Genomic DNA, 18,806 nt, shown 5'->3' with positions numbered 1-18,806 from the left:
GGAGAGACAGCGGCTTTTATTAAGCCCTTAGGCCAACGGAGCGGGACGACAGAAGCTTAGCTTCGCTGCAGGAGTCAGCATTTTTTAAAGAGTGACATAAGATTTAAGAAGTGAAGGAAGCGCTGAGACAGCACCTTCTAGTGGACGATGTAGAGGAATGCGTCCAACTGAAATAGATCTAATGTTAATGTTAGTGATAGGGGTATAATCCATGATAGAAAAAAACAAAAACAAAAACATGACATAAAAGTTAGTGAATCCATACTGTTAAATGCTTAATATTTTTAAACACATACATACAATAAACATATCAATAAAAACATTAATTTAATAATTACTTACTAATTAATTTTACTTTTATAACTGGTGGCCCTTTCATCTCACTGCCGTTATATCACTTAAAATACTATCATCTATTATTGATATTTTAGATCATAGCACTGTTGGGTTCTGGACTCTGATTGGCCAGAAGGTATTGATTTATTTTCTATAACAGCAGCTCTGATAGTATTTAATGATGTATGAAAGACAAACTCTGAGTGAGGTCAGAAAGACCAGACGCTACGACGACGACCCTGCACCTGCTTTAATATCAGTCCAGGTAAACAGCAGATAACACACTGTGGAACAGCAAGACCTTGACCTGAATACAACAGCGCTGAGAAAAGTCCCAATTCCACAAAAACGGTTTTTAATCCCGTGAGAGAGCGAACAGTGTGCTCTTAGACACCTGCGAGGTACAGATCAGAGAGAGAGAGAGAGAGAGAGAGAGAGAGAGAGAGAGAGAACAACACAGAGAGACACACACAGAGAGAGAGAGAGAAACAATGAGAACAAGACAGAGACAGAGAGAGAGATATATGAACAGAAAAAAAAGAGACCGAAAAACAGAGGCAGAGAGGAACATGAGAGAGAAAGAAAGAAAGAGACAGAGGAAGACAGAGAGAAAGAGAGATGGAAATATACAGAGAAACAGATGAGAGAGAAAAAGAGAGACAGATGGAAATAGACAGAGACAGTGAGGACGAGGCAAAGACAGAGAGAGAGATAGAAAAAGAGAGACACAGAGACAGAAGAAATACAGAAAGAGATAAACAAAAAGAAAGTGTGAGACAGAAAAGCAAAAAGACAGGGAAAAGAAGAGAGAACGAGCGAAAAAGTGAGAGAGAATGATAGAGAGTGACAGAGAGAGAAAGAAGTTGTAGACATTTCTAATGCAACGTTTTGAAGAGTGAGAATGTTAAATTAAAAAAAGTCTAAAAATAGGATTTATCTAATGATCCCATAATGAGAAATATGAATAAATCTGAGCACAACATTTCCTGAAACACGCAGATCAGTAGACGCTGAAAACGCCAAGCACGAGTCTATGGCGTGATTATGTGGGCGGAGTCCAATAACGACTCTCAGGCTGGAGCGTTGCTGATTTTATATTAACTCTTTATTCAGACAGCCACACCTCATTTCTAACATCACATCATCCACTTACACAAATCGATTTATACACTTTACATCATTCCAGGAATAATTCGTCTAAAACAAACACGGAAAAAAAAATAATACTCAATTAACCTTTCATTCAGTACAGCTATAGAATTAACGCTGCAGATCTGTAAATTAGTGTAGACTTTAAAGGGAACAAGAGAACAGAACTGGGCAGGGTTGTGTGTGTGTGTGTGAGAGAGAGAGAGTGAGAGAGAGAGAGAGAGAGAGAGAGAGAGTGTGTGGAGGGAGAGAGAGAGAGAGAGAGAGAGAGAGAGAGAGAGAGAGAGAGAGAGAGAGAGAGAGAAAGGGTTCTCAGGATGTTGGTCAAGGCAGAACACTGGCAGGCACAGACAGAAATGGGCCGTGAGGAATGCTGGGGATCCCCCAATGAACCTGAGCACTGACTTGGGAATTGGGTGTAAAATGGTTGGTGGTCATTTGGGAGCTGGTTGGGAACTGGGGAGAAATTTATTGGCAACTGGTTGGGAATAAGTTGGGAATTGACAGGTAATCAGTTGGGACCTGGTCGGAATTTGGTTGGAAATCGGCTGGGAACTGGTTGGAGATTGGTCAGGAATGGGCTTGGAACAGGTTGGGAATTAGTTGGAAATTGGTTGAGAATCATCTGGGAAGTGATGAGAATCCTGTGGGAGTCGGTTGGGGATTGATTGGGAATTGGCTGGGATTCAGATGGAAATGGGTTGGAAATGAGAGACTGGTTGGGAATCGGATGTGAATCGAGTGAGAAACGGTTGGGATTTGTTTTGGGACTGGTTTGGAGTGGGCGAGGAATGTGTGGGCAATCGACTGAGAATCGCTTGGGGGGGTTGTGGTGTGGTCCTTGTGCACTGGAAGAGGATGGAAGTTCACTTGCGGGGCTGGTGGATGTGCTGGTTGATGTGGTGGGACGGCGGCAGCTTCTGCACCGAGGGTACGGGCTTCGTGTGAGCCACCTGAGCCGCGGCCGGGGTGAAGTCCTTATCGCCCTGAGGAGCACGAGCACACAGGGGAAGTTCGGGTTAAAACTCCACAGCAGGAACCAAAAACTCCACACATTTCCATTTCCAAGTGAAGTGAGATTTATAAACATCTACAACATTGGGTTGGTTCATGAGTCTGGTCATCTGGTCATTTTCTATCTAAACACTGTGACTGTAACCTCTGTACACATCTGTAGACCTCTGTATGCCTCTAAACATCGTCTGGTTTTTGATTCCATCGCCAAGCACGTGTGTACGGGGGTAAAAATAAAAAAAAGAACCAACAGTATCATGTCAGTTTCGGTGCCTCATCTTCTGAACGCATCATCTACTGTCATTATAGAGGAACCGACTGGAACTGGTTCTGAATATTAAACAAACAAACAAACAATTAAATAAATAAATGCAGATATGCATTAACTAATTCAGTGAATTACAGTACATAAAAGTCATCTGTGAGTAAGTTTCTAGCCCCGCCCCTTTCCCTTTCATTTATTTCCTGGTTTATTTAAAAACGGCGTGGCGTCGAACAGAACTGGACCGATCTGAAACCGAGGACGAGTTCCTGTCTGTGAAAGACCTGTTATTAAATGTTTTGATGTTGGATGGTGAAGGGGAAATCCCCAAACCACAGAAATAAACAGAAGCAGGAAAAGATACTGTGTATCTGTTCTTCAGAACAGAAATAAAGAATAGAAATAAATAAGAAACTTATCAGCAGTTTCAACGCTAACGTTCTGCTTCGAGGAAATTCCACACGGGGAAAAGCGGTCATGGGAGATCTCCGATCAGGTCCAGATGCTGTAATAACTGACTAAGACGAGCGAGGCGGGGGTTTCGAGTCATTCTCCGATTGCGTCTATTCTCACTCTTCCCAGCACAAGTCACCAGCACTGACCGCATTGGTCCAGAGCACAGCGGGAATCCATAATACATATAACCCGAGTGCTCGCAAACATTCAGGGAAGAACAGAGAACATCACAGCAACTCTACAGGTCAGTTTGGGGGGGGGCACACTCCAGAGATTCCAGAAAAAAATCCCCCACTAATATTGCGGTTCTCTAAATGTTGATTAAATGTAATTATCTAAAAAAAACAACAACAAAAAAAAACTGTTTTTACATATTACTCAACGCGAGAATAAAAACTATCGCTACTTAAAGAGCACCAACGTAGTCATCAACACGTTTTACACGAAACGTGAACGTTTAACATTTAAGCTATTTTTTATTGCGGCCCTCCATGTGTTGTCGTTGGTTTTTGATGATACATACAGTATTTGTAAATAAAAAAACCAAAAAAACCCCAAAACAAAACAAAAATGTTTAGCATGAAAGTATTAGGTATGGTCCCCCCCCCCTGCACAACCCAAAATCACCCCATCATTTATTTTCCCACTTTAACACTATAAATCGCTTCTAAATCTGATTTAGAGCCCTGCGATGGATCGGCACCCTGTCCAGGGTGTACCCCGCCTTGTGCCCCATGCTCCCTGGGACAGGCTCCAGGTTTCCCCGTGACCCTGAAGAGGATAAACGGTATAGAAGATGGATGGATGGATGGATCTGATTTAGAACATTGTTATTTTTGATTACTACTTTTTTTTTTTACTGTTTGTTTATTACTGACAAAAACAAAGCAAAGATATTCCAATAACTGCAAAATGAAAACGGAAGTGTGTTCACTTTATCGCTGGAGATCGTGAGGTTTGAATCCCAAAATTGGCCGTGCTCTCTGGGTGGGAGGGGCTACTCTCTCTCTCCTGTCAATCACAGCAAGACTAGCCAATTGTAGGCGTCTGTGAGCTGATGTATGTGGAAGACGGCAGACGGCGCTTTCTGCTTCCGGTTCGAAAAGAGGCTCGGAAAAAAAACCGTTGTGAAAAGCTCGAAGCGGCACGGATTTAGCAGCGTACTGTGTAATACGCTGCAAAGAAAGGGAAAATATCCCGAACGCAGTCAAACTAATCCAATAATTACATTAAAAGAAATAAATTATTAGAAAGATTATTAAGCCTATTTCTAGTATTCTAATGTTACGTAGTAATGTATTACTGGTGGAAAAAATACATTGAACACAGCACACTTTCTGTATGTTATATATAAATGCGTATGCCGCGTTGCGTGTCTGTGTGTGTGTGACATCACAGCGCTGTGGTAGTGACAGTGACAGGCCAATCCTACATTACAGGTGGAGATTAAGGTCATGATCTCTATACGATCTCTCTGCTCTGACCGTAGCTGAGCTTTGCCGTTTCTCCGAAGGCGAGTAAACGCTAATAACGCTGATCTAACGCTAAATCTGATGTTTTACATGCTGCTGGCTTCACAGTCGGACACAAACAACACTTTTGTTGTAAACTGCAATTTTCTACAACAGCGAGTCTCTTCAGGAGGCAGAAGGAGGATAAAAAGGATCCGTTACAGAACACAAACTAGAAATAAGTGCAGAAGAGCAAATTTTAGAGAGAGAGAGAGAGAGATTGAGTGTGTGTGTGCGTGTTAAATAAAATGTTCCTGAACTCCGAACGCCGCTTCCTGATGAAACCATCGTTCTTCTACAGGGGACATAACGTAGTTTGAGAAGAAGTTCTTGATGCTCGAACAGATGAAAGTTATGCGCAATGTCATCATCACAAATCACAGGTGTCATTTAAATGCGCTCGTTATGGCTAATACCTCATCGTTTCTATAGCAACAGCTCATTCCCAGGGACTTGTAGAGAAAGCTCCATTTAAAAAAAAATAAAAAATCTGTCATGTGGTAAAGTTTTCTTAAAGTTAGAAAATGTTTTGCTTAGTTTTTTCCCCTGGAAGGAGTCTCCAGTGTCGGAGGTAAAGCTGTAACTTCAGGACAGAGGAATTCTGGTGTTTCTTGGTTACATGACAAGCCGCGGCTTTTTGCTGAAACAAAGAAGAGAAGCTGGTGATGGAACGACGGAACGTTTGTAGCTGCGATACCGTAGGGAAATAATCCGTTTCATGAAAATTACAAGTAACTATAAACGGATAAAAAAAATAAAATAAAGTATGACGTGTCGTTCTTAAAAATGTGTTTAACACTTCATTTCCCAAGAAAAATAAGTGTGTTCAGTACAAATGGAAAAATCCCTGAAAGAGAGCTGTAAGCTGTGGCTGTGAGTGTGTGTGTGTGTGTGTGTGTGTGTGTGTGTGTGTATCTGTTTCCGGATCTTTCCATAGGCTTTTGTTTGAAGCTTCAGGAGCAGTGCAGCTTCACGCTCGGTTCTTTCATGTCAGAATGTGGGCTCTCCAGAGAGAAGAGAGAAACATTACCTGCACACTGATTTCTACACAGCGCGCACGCACACACACAACACAACACAACACAACACACACACACACGCCTACACTGGGTCTAGACATTAACACACACACCGGCACGGACTCTGTGCTTCACACAGGATGTGAATTAAACATTATGTGCAGTCAGTGAGCTGCTGTCTGTGGATATTCTGATAAAAACAGACTCACCTCCATGAACCACATTTTCTTACACGGTCTATATCAACGTGTGTGTGTGTGTGTGTGTGTGTGTGTGTGTGTGTGTGTGTGTGTGTGTGTGTAACGTTGGCGTACCTTAGTCACTACTCCAGACACCACAACCGGCATCTTTGGTGGGCTGCGAAGAGGAAAAGCATCACATGTTAAAAAAAAAAAAGAAGTAGTAAATACTGAAACACGTGCACACATTCAGGTCTGTGTGATTACGATTCGTCCCAGCGAAGGAAACTCGTGCTAACAGGTGACGCTCGACCACACCCCCACCGCCACAAGTGCATATACTATGTATAGCCCAAAATCTAACAGTGCAAAAATAAACACCGGATTTTTTCCAGGTAAATTTGATCATTCCTGTACACATTTACTAGCAACAAAAATTTCTTAGTGGAAACTCTGGCACAGCGCCATCTGCTGCTCAGAGGGCAACGCAGGTCGCCAGTGAGGAAAGATCAGGATTTCGTGGAGTTTTTTTTTGTGATTATTGCGGCCAAAAACGCTCGATTTAGCTGTGCAGCTTTTAACAAAATTTGTGACGCAACTTATTATTATTATTTTTTTTGAATCGGTGGAATCATAGTTTTGCGCGGTCTTTCACGCCGATGTTTGTTGGTCTAAGTGTTTAGATCTTTTATCTGTACTCATGATCGACGCAGGCGAATCGAAGACGCACGTCTTGGCCCGAATCCGCTGTACTTTTCCTCCTCCGAATATTGCGGAGTTCGCTCGATTTTGAGTTCATTTCTATGATTGCGAAATATCCCGAAATTCTGTTAGGACAGCAATAAGACAAGTCAAGAAGTGATGTCAACCTCAAATGGAATGACATCAAAATAAATAAAAACAGATTGACAGATTTATTATCAAAGGCCAAATGAAAAGAAATGGTGAAAATGAATGAATACATACACACATTTATTTAAAAACGCAGCCAATGGTCATGTCATGGACAGATGGAGACCTGGGTTCGGGTTCGAACCCTGAATTTTCACTGCAGTAAAAGAGGAAAAGTGAAGCTCTGTGACAAATCTGAGGATTTAACGACAAACTCAATCAAGTACTCGGAAATATGTAAATATATAATATATATATATATATATATATATATATATGAGTGTAAGAAATGAGATGTTGAGTGACTTTGTTTGGTTTCCTCTACTCCACCAGCGGGGAGACGGAGCTGAGGATAATCACACACACACAAACACACACACACACACACACACACACACACAGCTGATTAGCTGAAGGTCGACAAGCGTCTTCTACCGTCCTCTGATTCGACACACGAAGTCTAATCTAAACCGCTTCTAACGTCAGCGTTAATAAACAAATATATATATCACGTTCACGAGGAAGGCAGCGGTCACATGACCACTACTGAGAAACAGCTTAAAGGAATACTCTACCATTTTTTTTCCAATCTGATGTCTATTAACTACACTGATAGTGTGTGTGTGTGTGTGAGATTATGTTTTCACAATTTGTTCCATCAAATCTGTTTGTGTAATCAGCTCCAGAATTATTCATAAGCTTTAAAACAAAACATATTATTACAAACAAGGGTGCCAATATTTCTGGAACTGACTGTGAATAAAAGAAGTTGTAAATGTATAGAATTAGGGATGGAACTACTTTCTAATTAGCTAAATTAAAAAAAAAGAAAAAGAAAAAAGAAATCATCATCATCATCATCATCTCACATCAAGCATTGAGCAAAACGTCTGAGGCGTAAAGACGGCGTGGGCGGAGTTAAGGGCCCTTGGAGCGGGAGGGGGGCGGGCGTGTCTATCATGATGCGTAAGAAAGAAGAAAGCTGCGTTCCTGTTTTATTTGCAACAATAATAATAATAATAATAATGATAATAATAATAATAAGAAGAAGAAGAAGAAGAAGATGAGAAGAATAACAATAGATTGATAAATATTGTCCAGCGCACCTGTAAATTTTACGTTGAATGTACGAGTTTAATATCTGCCCCTAGACTTCGATTATAAATGAGTTTGGTGTAAAGTTGGGGATTTTTTCCCCCTCAGCGCAGAAAAACGTGACAAAAAACGTGTCATCTCGGGTGAGTACACGTAGAGCGGATGGAGATTACGCTGAAAAATGACAGAGTATCCCTTTAATCAACAAACACACAAATAAATAAAAACAAAGAAAGATGGTGAATGATGACAGAACACAGTACTTGGGGTGTGTGTGTGTGTGACCTATAAAAGCAGCAGCGTAGCTCCATGCGCGTGCCGTGTAGTGGAACCGTGGCTCTGGGTCTCGGCCGCCATCACTTTTTGAAACGACTCTCATTTGTTTCTGGGACAGAGAGCAGAGCCTCGGCCTCGCAGCAGCACACAGGAGAGGGTCAGGACTCAGAACTCACCTTGATGTGAAAAATGATCCTGGTCTCGCTACAGAACGAAATGTAGCGAGACCAGGATACGCTGTCTGCATATTTTTGGTCACACCTGAGCTTCTGGAAGTGACAAAAAGTTTTCGCAAAAGCATGGAATTGCATAATTTTTAAAATTAATTAATTACTTTTTTGCTTTCTGGCCAATCGGGTCGCAACTCAGGGGTCAAAGGAGGACAAAAAAAGTCGAAAAATGTAGAAAAATGAGTTGTTAATATGAGGAATGTAACAATTTGCTCAATATGAATATTATTATGGTGCAAGGATACTCGAGATAAAAAATTTACTAGTTTTTGGGATGTTTATTGGTGTTTCCAAAGATAAAGCTCAGTCAAGCTCCGCCTCTTGCTCCGCCTCCTCCTCACTATAGTTACACTAAATGGTAAAAAAATAAATCTAAGATTTATTATTATTATTAATTATGATTTTAAAATATGTAGTATAATCTAATAATAAAAGATCCTATAGAGTTCAATAACTTTATTTTTTATTTGATTATTACTTGTTAATCATCATCGTTATGGTTACACAGTGTGCTTCAGGTTTAAAAAAAAAAAAAAAATTAAAAATAAACCACAAAGGAAAAAAAAACAAAAAAAAACAGCTAGTGTGTAAAAAAAAAAAAAAAAAAAAAAAAAAGTCTTCAATTCAAATTAAAGTTGTTAATAACGTCACAAAATTTAACATCGACATTACTGAATATCGGGTACAAGTCAATAAAACTAACTATATCAATAATATTCTCAAACAATTAATTAAACAACTAAAAGCTTTAAAATAAGTATTGTAAAAGTAAATATGTATAAACATCTGTACGATACGAAGTCTGAATGTTTTCCTCCGTAAACTCCATCGATAAACATTTACAATAAACACGCTGCTGCCAATCTGTGAATCTGGATCGGATTCTTTCCTTTGAAATAAAAACACTGAAATTAATCTGACAGAAAAAGTTACTGTTGACACGCTTCGTGAAATGAAACGAAACCGCAATTAATAAGTAAGTGCGCCCCAGGGCAGCGTGGAAGAGATAAAAATCACATTCGCACATTTATCACTGTGAAATTCATCATGTCAGCCGTGTCGCGTCTTTATTTTGAGTTTATGTTGTTTTGAGTTAATTCTTGATGTGAGGAGTGAGAACACACACACACACACACACACACACACACACACACACACAGAGAGAGAGAGCACGTAAGGTGAAGGAACCTGTCTCAGCACTTTCTGTTTAAATCAGCGCTCTAATCAGTGCACATACACACTTTATAACAGATTTAAAAGTATACAATAATGACTATTTTATTTAGTCCCTGGTTTAGTTAATCGGACACGAGTGATACCGCTTTAGGCCTGAGGGGGGCAGCAGTGCGGTGGCTGAGAAACATCCTTTCTGCCCGAGCCTGAACACTCAGCAGAGGAGGAGAAGAGGAAGAAGAGGAGGAAGAAGAATGCAGAAATAACGCCAATGTCAAGGTTAATAACCAGGACAACTAGCTCTGGGCTACATGTGAGGGGTTTTTTTTTTGTCTTTAGAGTGACGCACCGCGATGAGCGGGAATTCTCACGACTCTGAGAGGTGAAAAGATGGAGCGAAGGAGGGAAGGAGAGAAGAACCTCCTTAAATAAAGCTAATGAGAAAGAAAGAGGACTGCATAAAGACGACACAATTTACATATTTATACTCGTGCACTAAGGAAATAGAATAGAGAGAGAGAGAGAGAGAGAGAGAGAGAGAGAGAGAGAGAGAGAGAGAAAGACAGAGAGAGAGAGAGAGAGAGAGAGAGAGAGAGAGAGAGAGAGAGAGAGAGAGAGAGAGAGAGAGATCAACAGACAGACACATCAAGAGGTCAAAAAATAGAGAAACCGACAGATAGAGAGAACAACAGACAGATATAGGGGCAGACAGACAGACAGATAATTAATAAGACAAACAGATCATCACATCGATATGTTGACAGACAGACAGCTAATCAAACAGACATTCACATCAACAGACAGAACAGAAAGACAGACAGACCATCAAGCAGATAGAGACAGACATATGGAGAGACAGACATATAAATATAGAAAGGGAGAATAGAGGGGGGCATGAAGAGAGACAGACATGAAGTAGAGAGCAATAAATAACAGAAAGGGCAGAGGGAGAAAGAGAGAGAGAGACAAAGAGGAAGAACACAGACTGACAGAGGGAGAGAGAGAGAGAGAGAGAGGGAGAGAGAGAGAGAGGGAGAAGACAGACAAAGAGAGCATGAAAGAGAAATAAAGAGAGAGAAAAAAGCTCTGGCTCTGTGTTCATTCTTGGAAAGTGACATCATCAGCAATTAAAAGCTACTGCTGACCTTAGCAACCCAGCGTCACCATAGCAACCGTTTCTTTGCTTCACCCCATGTCCCATGATGACGTGATGATGTGATGATGCGAGGGAAATCCTCTACGTGCTAACAACATAAAACTGGACTGAACATCTCAGTGTCTTTTCCCTCCACCACGTACCACTGGGCCAGAGGCAATAAATAAATAAATAAACAAATAAATAAATAAATAAATGGGGGGGCAGGGGTGGGGTTGGGGACAGCACAGCTCGGCATTCTGGGAATGACACTTTCTCACTTACTCACTCAACTCCACCTCACATCCTGTTTGATTGACACATTATACACTACACACTATTCAGCCAGAACATTAAAACCACCTGCCTAACATTGTGCCACCAGAACAGCTCTGCGCCGCCGAGGCACTGACTCCACAAGACTCCGACTCTTCACTCAGATCCTCGCGCTCACTCACTTTTCCTGCTTCTAGCACATCACCTTCAAGAACCGACTGTTCACCTGCTGCCAAATAAATAAACCATAAACCCCGCCCCTTTAACCAGATCGTCAGTTATTCACGTCACCGTCAGTGGTTTTAACGTGATGACTGATCGGTGCACACTGCACACACTACACACTCACATACATTCGCACACTACACACTCACTACACACTCGCACACTACACACTCACTCGCACACATCTGCACACTATACCCTGTGTACACTTGCTCCTGCTGCAGTAACGAGAAACACACTCGCGTCGCTCCACGGCAAACTATCAACAGAAGCGACGCGCGATTATCCGGGCACGCTCCTCTCCCCGGGAGGAAACTAGCATGAAAATAACGATCATCAAACTGTCAGCGAACGTTCCTCTCCTCCGAGCCTCAACGCGCTCGCTCTTCAGTGTTTAATTCACACACAGAGCGGGACATGCTCGAATGATTCATTTAATAAAAATCAACATCACGCCTCTGACTGCTGCAATCAGCGAGAGGTTGTGTTAACGCTTCGGTCGTCACAGTTTAGGCATTTATATGTACGGGTAGACAGACAGACAGACAGAGAAAGTCATTATTTGGGGTAAAAATAAACAAATTACACAGAAACAATAAGGCCTCGGAATTTTTATTTCATGTATTAATTTAGTTTATTATTATTATTATTATTATTATTATTATTATTTCATAGTGTTTAATGTTCATTCTGAACATATTTCGATTTTAGTTGTTGTATTACGTGTTCGTTTTTCAGCAGAGCTATTTATTTATTTATTTATTTATTAAGTCTATATTATTAGAGCATCATTTTGTGCATGGATGCAGAATCCAAGCTCGTGGGATTAAACAAAAGAATAAACAAACAAATAAATAAATCAAATGAACCAAAACATGGCCGTCAGTCCGCGAGCTGAAAGGTTCCGTGCTAATCGGAAGTGGTCCTTCCTTCTGATCAGAGACAGAGGACCAGAAATGAGGAGAAACGTTCTGAGGTACTTCACAGAGACGTCTGTAGAGAAGTCAGTGACCCCTGAAACCCGATTAAATACGTCTGGCTGTTTCGGCTCAGCAGGAAGCCTCGGGGAACAAGAAAGAAATAAATAAATAAATCACTTTCGGTTAAACGGTTGTTCCTCCCGAGCCTGACCCTCAGGAGCGTCTCAGGTACCGGGGGAGAGGGCGGATCCTTCTCAGCGGGTGTGTGGCACACCACATCAGCGTTTTAGAGCGATTGAGCTTCACCCTGCTGTCCGTCTGAAGAAGCCAGATTGCACATGGCAGGTTCTCCCCAGGCCATCTCGCTCCACTTGCAGCGACAAATGAACAATTTTTCCACCTGCTCGCTGTTCTCACACTGACTACACGCTCTTTCAGGAGGCAGAAGATGCTGCGTGTGTGTGTGTGTGTGTGTGTGTGTGTGTGTGTGTGTGGTCCAGTATATAAAGTGTACACTGGCATGTTGCCTGGGAGTAAAACAAAAGCATTGCATGACTAGCACTGACTACACACCATGTATCAGCCTCCTAGCCAACACATCTGATGTGTTCATCCTTGCGCGGCACATTTTCAAAGCAATAGGCTCCGCCCCTAAACCACCCAGTCCCACCTTGACACGCCCACCACAATCGAATCCCTCTCAAGTGAACGTTTATTCGGTCCGTACAGGAGGTTGCACGAAATATTTCTGCACATTCTTTCGCAGTGATGTTTGTACTCAAGATCGACGCATGTGATCCGATGAGGGATTTGGCTTGCGACGACATCACGTGACGTGTCTCGGCCCAGAAGTTCTGGAAACTCGCAAGCTCCTCCGAAAAATAAAAAATGAACATCGCAAGAAGCAAGTGACGGAAAAACGCAACGGAATGTTTGAATGTTTGCAGGACTGATATGGAATGATCAGCACATGAACTGATTAGATTTAGGAATCCATCCAACAGGATCAAGGTCAAAGCAAGGTCTTTATATATTTTAAGGATATCTGAAGCATATACATTAGTAAAAGGAACTCTGGGCATTACTGTCAGCACTGTTAACATAGATTTCGACTTTCCTTATTAGTCCAAACTAAATGACACGACTATTCGTGGACCTAAGCATTACCAGGTTTCCATGGTAATCGTGACCTCCATTTTTTTTTTGGACGCAACTGCTCTCATTTGGTGCGTGGGACAGACCGCACACATTCTACACACACAAGCTAAACCAACACCAAGCTACGATTACACACACACACACACACACACACACACACACACACACACACACACACACAAACACAAAGGGCCTACACAGGGGAAAAAAAAAACTGCTCAGGAAATTCCCACTCAGCCAAAATCGACAGCGGCGGTCATGCTGGAACGTTACTGCCGCTGTTCTGGCATTTCGAACCTCGATCCGGATGAAGCTCTGTTCTTGGGAAAGTGCAGTAAAAAGCAGGTAAAGGTCATCTCAGTATCTTTTCGGTGTGATAGAGTAATCAGGGCTCTCCAGCAGGCTGAGAGGGCAGCTAGCATCGGGGAACTGATAAGACCTGACCTGAAAGCGCTGCTTCACGGGAGATGAAGATCAGCAATCAGGTGCTGGGCCGAAGGGCAAACAGCGCGGGAAGGTGAGCTAACACAACACTCAATTCAGCGCTAACGGAAAAGGGGAAAGTGGTGCGCGCGCACACACACACACACACAGAGTTGGCAGACGTTGCCGACGACGATGTGACTAAGACGGATCTAAATAGCGAAATGTGACTCATCGCCTTCTCGAAGCACAAAAACGCAAAACACAAACTCGACTTAATGGTTTACCAGAAAGGAAAAAGGGAAGATGTGATCACATGGGCAGTCGAATACACAGAAAGAGAACACACCCAAAACATACTGAGCCACACGCACGCTTTCCGTCACCAATAAAATCAGCCTCCATTACGCCGCGTGATGTTTATCGAGCCGCCGGCGTGAACAATCTTCATAACGTAGACGTGTGGAAATCTTATCTTATCTGTCCTGCAGCTCAGATAGCAGAGTGACAAACAAGAGCAGATGTTTTTGGGGAAAAAAAAGACAACCTTCCTGCGTCCCCCCGCTTCCTCCCCGCCCATCCCCCTACACACACACGCGCGCGCGCGCTCTCCAGCCTGCTGAGAACTGCTCACCTGTGACTGAGTAACTAAAGCAGCACGAATCACATTTTTTTTTCTTGGCTTAGAATTGAGATCATGAGTCTCTAACCAATTATGCAACCCAAAAATAAAATAAATAAATAAATAAATAAAAAGTTGAATTCTGGAATCTGATTGGTCAGAAGGTGTTGATTAATTTTCTACAACAGTAGTTTAGTCTATAACGCAGGTTTATATTAATGCTCTCCTTCTAATACGTTACGGTTCCATAGTAACGGCTCATTCACAGCGATTGTTTAAATCGTCGACATGGTGCCGTGTTCTGTAAGGGGTCTATAGTGTCAGAAAACAGGTAACGCAGTAGGTTTCCCAAATTCTGATCGTCAGGATCGGAGGAGTTCACGTTCTTTGCAGTTTCTCGGTAATATGATGTACTGCGTGGGGTTTTTAAATTTTTTTTAGGTCTTATTAACTTCAAAAGAGAGAGAAATAAACCTGTTTTTAGGGGACTTTCCACAACATTAAATGGCCCCTGAAATCAAAATAGCTTTTGATCTCGATCTCAAAATCTATTGGCTGTTGTGGAAATCAGTCAGACGTTTCGACTTGGTGTCATGCTGACTTCCTGTTTCAAAAGGAAACACACCGAATGTACAGACTCAAGCCTGGAATCATTTCAGTAGACAGACTGCTGTGGTGTAAGAGGAATTAAACACTGCGTTGTTGTAGGAAAATGACTAACTTCGGGGTTGGGGGGTTGGACAAGAACGATTTTTTTAACTGTACAACGGAGAGTGTTTTATTCTTTACTCGGTACCACATGTAAAAAATGATTCTATACAAATAGAACCCACAGATCTGCATGAACGCGCTACAAACTGACCTATTTTATTGCTAATTTTTCAAAAGAATACGATATAAGCGCTTCAAACACTGTCAATACCCGATACTGACGTCCTCTTAGACACCATCTTGATTTTGAGACGCGAGTTGGATGTGCCACGCTCACCCATAATCCCTGAAACGTTTCAACGGCGAAGTATAAACCAGCCTTCCCTCCATATCACACGTCAAAAGCAATCTAGCGTTAGCATGTCAGGCCAGTAACGGTGCTGAGAGCAGACTGTGCATGAAGGGCAGGAGAGTGAGTCATGTGAGGGGGGAACAAGGGGAACATTCAGCTCACCTGCAGCTCTCGAACTCTTTACTGTCCTTGTCTTCCTTCCTGTCCGACGTGGAGTCTCCAGCAGATTGGTGTTTCTGGACTATCCTCATCCCTCCTGCTTTCACTGATCCCAAATGACATAACAGTCAGTCATATTCGACCGGTTTCACCTCCGTTTCTAATACTAAGATATTTCAAACAGTTTAATACGTGTATTGTATTATGCGTCCGGACGAGTTGCGGAGTCGTGCGAGGCTATTAAGGTTAACGATAAACACTCAGACACACTTTTATATAAGCTACTTATACTGTTCTTTTAATAAACTTGATATCACATTGTTGCTCAAAATAGAAACGTACAAATATAAATTGTTCACCTCTGAACGTAATTGAGAGGTTGTCAAAAAATAAACTTTTTCACAGAGGATTTAGCGTTTAAGATCATACAGCTGAAAGGGTTTCTTCAGTTACACCTAGAAATAATCAACATTCTGAGTCAAATGTTGATTTACCGATTCAGGATTCATAGAGTTAAACACTGACTCAGGATTCACTGAATTAAACACTGACTCAAGATTCACTGACTCAGAATTCAAGGAAACACTGACTCAGGAATCACAGAGTTAAACACTGATTCACTGACTCAGGATTCACCGAGTTAAACACTAACTCAGGACTCATGAAGTTAAACACTGACTCATAAGCCACTGACAAACACTAACTCGGGACTCACAGAAACACTGATTCACTGACTCAAGATTCAATGAAATAAACACTGACTCAAGATTCACGGAGTTATACACTGACTCAGGATTCACGGAGTTATACACTGACTCAGGATTCACGGAGTTATACACTGATTCACAGAGTTGAACACTGACTCACGATTCACTTAGTTGAACACTCACTCAGATTGATAATTACGGAGTAATGATCTCAGAAATGGCTTGTAAGGTTTTAGTGATTGTAAAGTCATCAGATTTGAATGCATAATGTCAGATTATGATGTTGTTGTATTTTAACTCTTATCTTCTTGCTAGTCTTTCCCCTCAGGCCTCCTGCTATCTGATTTTCTGTGTACTTTATCCTGAACAAGCTCCCACTCTGCACTGCTATTTCCAGTGTTAATAAACATAACAATAAAATAAACCGAACACAAAATGCACAGACTGAATACAACACAAGAACTTTCTAACAGTTAAATGACCGCATTATCACTTTATATCTGTGTAGAAATGTCAGTGTGAATAACTGGCCTAATGCTACACGATTTGCATAAGAAAAACAACATTAGGTTTAATACCAGCAGGGGGATGTCCAGCTCTGGTTTCATTTTTCTCTTTCGGCGGCGATGACATGATCGAGCTCAAACAAAAAATATCACAATAATAATAATAATAATAATAAAACCCTTCTAGATTGGAGAAAAATCCTTTCACAACGACAAAGTCCCCTTAGACTTCAGCCTAGCATGTCAACGTGGCTTTTTCCCTGCCCATTGTTTGGCAACGCTACGTAGTGACGTCGATAATAACTTCAGCCAATCGGAGTGTTCTTTGGCGTACGTGCCTTACGTATGTAACGTGAGCACGTCCATAAACAGAAGTCAGAGCAACACATCCGGGTACTTTCCATCTTAACAGAGGAAGTGTTGCCAGGTCCGTACTTTTAGCGCGAAAACTGGATAAGTATGTTTTTTTTTTTTAAAAAAAAATACTGATTCGTTGGAAAAATAATAATGATGTGCTGCTACTTTTAAACTTTATTTTAACTTTTACAATTAGAGTGGCGAGATTAGACTTTACAAAGAGGCGTAGAAGTAATATTTTGGGACACAAAACCTGGCATCCCTGGACAACAATGGATAAAAATAAATACTAACATGCAAATAAAAACAAATAAATACTGCATATGAACGTCGATTTCTTTCTTTCTAATTTAACAACCGATTTCTGCAGACAATGATCCTATTCATTGTTTTTTTAAAAAAACCCAAAAACCTTATAACAAATTTACTCGAATTTATTTGTAAAGAATTAATTCAATTATTTTGCGCATTTCTTGCTATGGAGCTAGAGAAACTTTTTATTCTAGTTAAGAATAAAAGAAAAACCGGAACAAATTTCCTGAACACTAAGTAAATACTCAACCCTGAAGGATAAGCGGTATAGAAGATGGATGGATGGATATTAGGCATATTAAGAAAACATAATAATATCATACATAATATCACATTTAATTGATGCATTAGAGCTTTTAATTCCAGAGATTCCCTGTGCTGTGGTGTAAAATTAATCTCATTAATAGCATCTTTGCACAAATGGAGTTTCAGACCAGTGCATTAGTAGTAAAGTGTAGCTCCATCCATCTTCTATACTGCTTATCCTTCGGGGTCGTGGAAACCTGGAGCCTGTCCCAGGGAGCATGGGGCACAAGGCGGGGTACACCCTGAACGGGGTGCCAATCCCTCGCAGGGCACAATCACACACCCATTCATACACTACAGACACTTGACATGCCAATCAGCCTACCGTGCATTTCTTTGGACTTGGGGAGGAAACCAGAGTACCCGGAGGAAACCCCCAAAGCACGGGGAGAACATGCACCCCAACCCGTTCGCCCTTAAAGTGTAGATTAAGTCAATAGATAGAAGTCAATAGATAGATTCAAATGGGAAATACAGTAATGAATATGTACAGTGTAAATATGAAGAGACTGAAACAGTGCAGTAAAAATGGCTAATGATAGATGTACAGAGAACTGCATAAGTATTCAAAATTAAAAAGTATTTACCCTCGATGTTCCAGTTTATAACAGAGGTGTTCAGTGGGGTTGGGGTCAGGGCTCTGTCGAGGCCATTGGAGTTCCTCTACACCGAACTCATCAAACCATGTCTTTACGGAGCTGGCTTTGTGTACAGGAGCATTGTCATGCTGGAACAGCAAAGGTTCTTCCCCAAACTGTTGCCACGATGCAAACAACTCTGTAAAATGTCTTTGTATGCTGTAGCATTTACATTAACATTGACATTCCCATTCACTGGAACTGAGGGGAAAAACCTGAAAAACATCCTCAGACCGTTATCCTTCCTCCACTGCACTTTATTATTGCCACTCTGCATCCCAGTGTGTTGCGTGCTCCTGTTATCCACCAAACCCAGATTCATCCATCAGATTGCCAGATAGTGAACTCCAGAGAACTCTGTAGTGACTGTGGGTTTGTGTGGTCTACTGCTTCGTGGCTGAGATGTTATTGCTCTAAAAGGTGGCACAAAGGTAGAATTCTATGACAGTGCAATGTTTGAAGTCACTG

At 41.5% G+C, this 18,806-nt stretch overlaps 1 protein-coding gene across 1 annotated transcript; it reads right to left on the bottom strand.

Moving 5' to 3' along the window:
* Window positions 1-1,423: 1,423 nt before the first annotated feature.
* Window positions 1,424-17,004, bottom strand: dap (death-associated protein). The gene is made up of 4 exons (XM_017453689.3): window positions 16,798-17,004; window positions 15,516-15,618; window positions 6,062-6,104; window positions 1,424-2,471 (listed from the first exon to the last, which is right to left on the bottom strand). The coding sequence occupies exons 1-4, from the start codon at window positions 16,850-16,852 to the stop codon at window positions 2,352-2,354; spliced, it is 321 nt and encodes a 106-aa protein (XP_017309178.1). The 5' UTR covers window positions 16,853-17,004; the 3' UTR covers window positions 1,424-2,351.
* Between the last annotated feature and the right edge of the window lie 1,802 nt (window positions 17,005-18,806).

Source organism: Ictalurus punctatus, chromosome 23 (assembly GCF_001660625.3).
Source record: "Ictalurus punctatus breed USDA103 chromosome 23, Coco_2.0, whole genome shotgun sequence".
Classification (NCBI taxonomy): Eukaryota; Metazoa; Chordata; class Actinopteri; order Siluriformes; family Ictaluridae; genus Ictalurus; species Ictalurus punctatus.
Note: the sequence above shows the minus strand (reverse complement) of the source record. Positions and strands in the feature narration are given on the sequence as shown.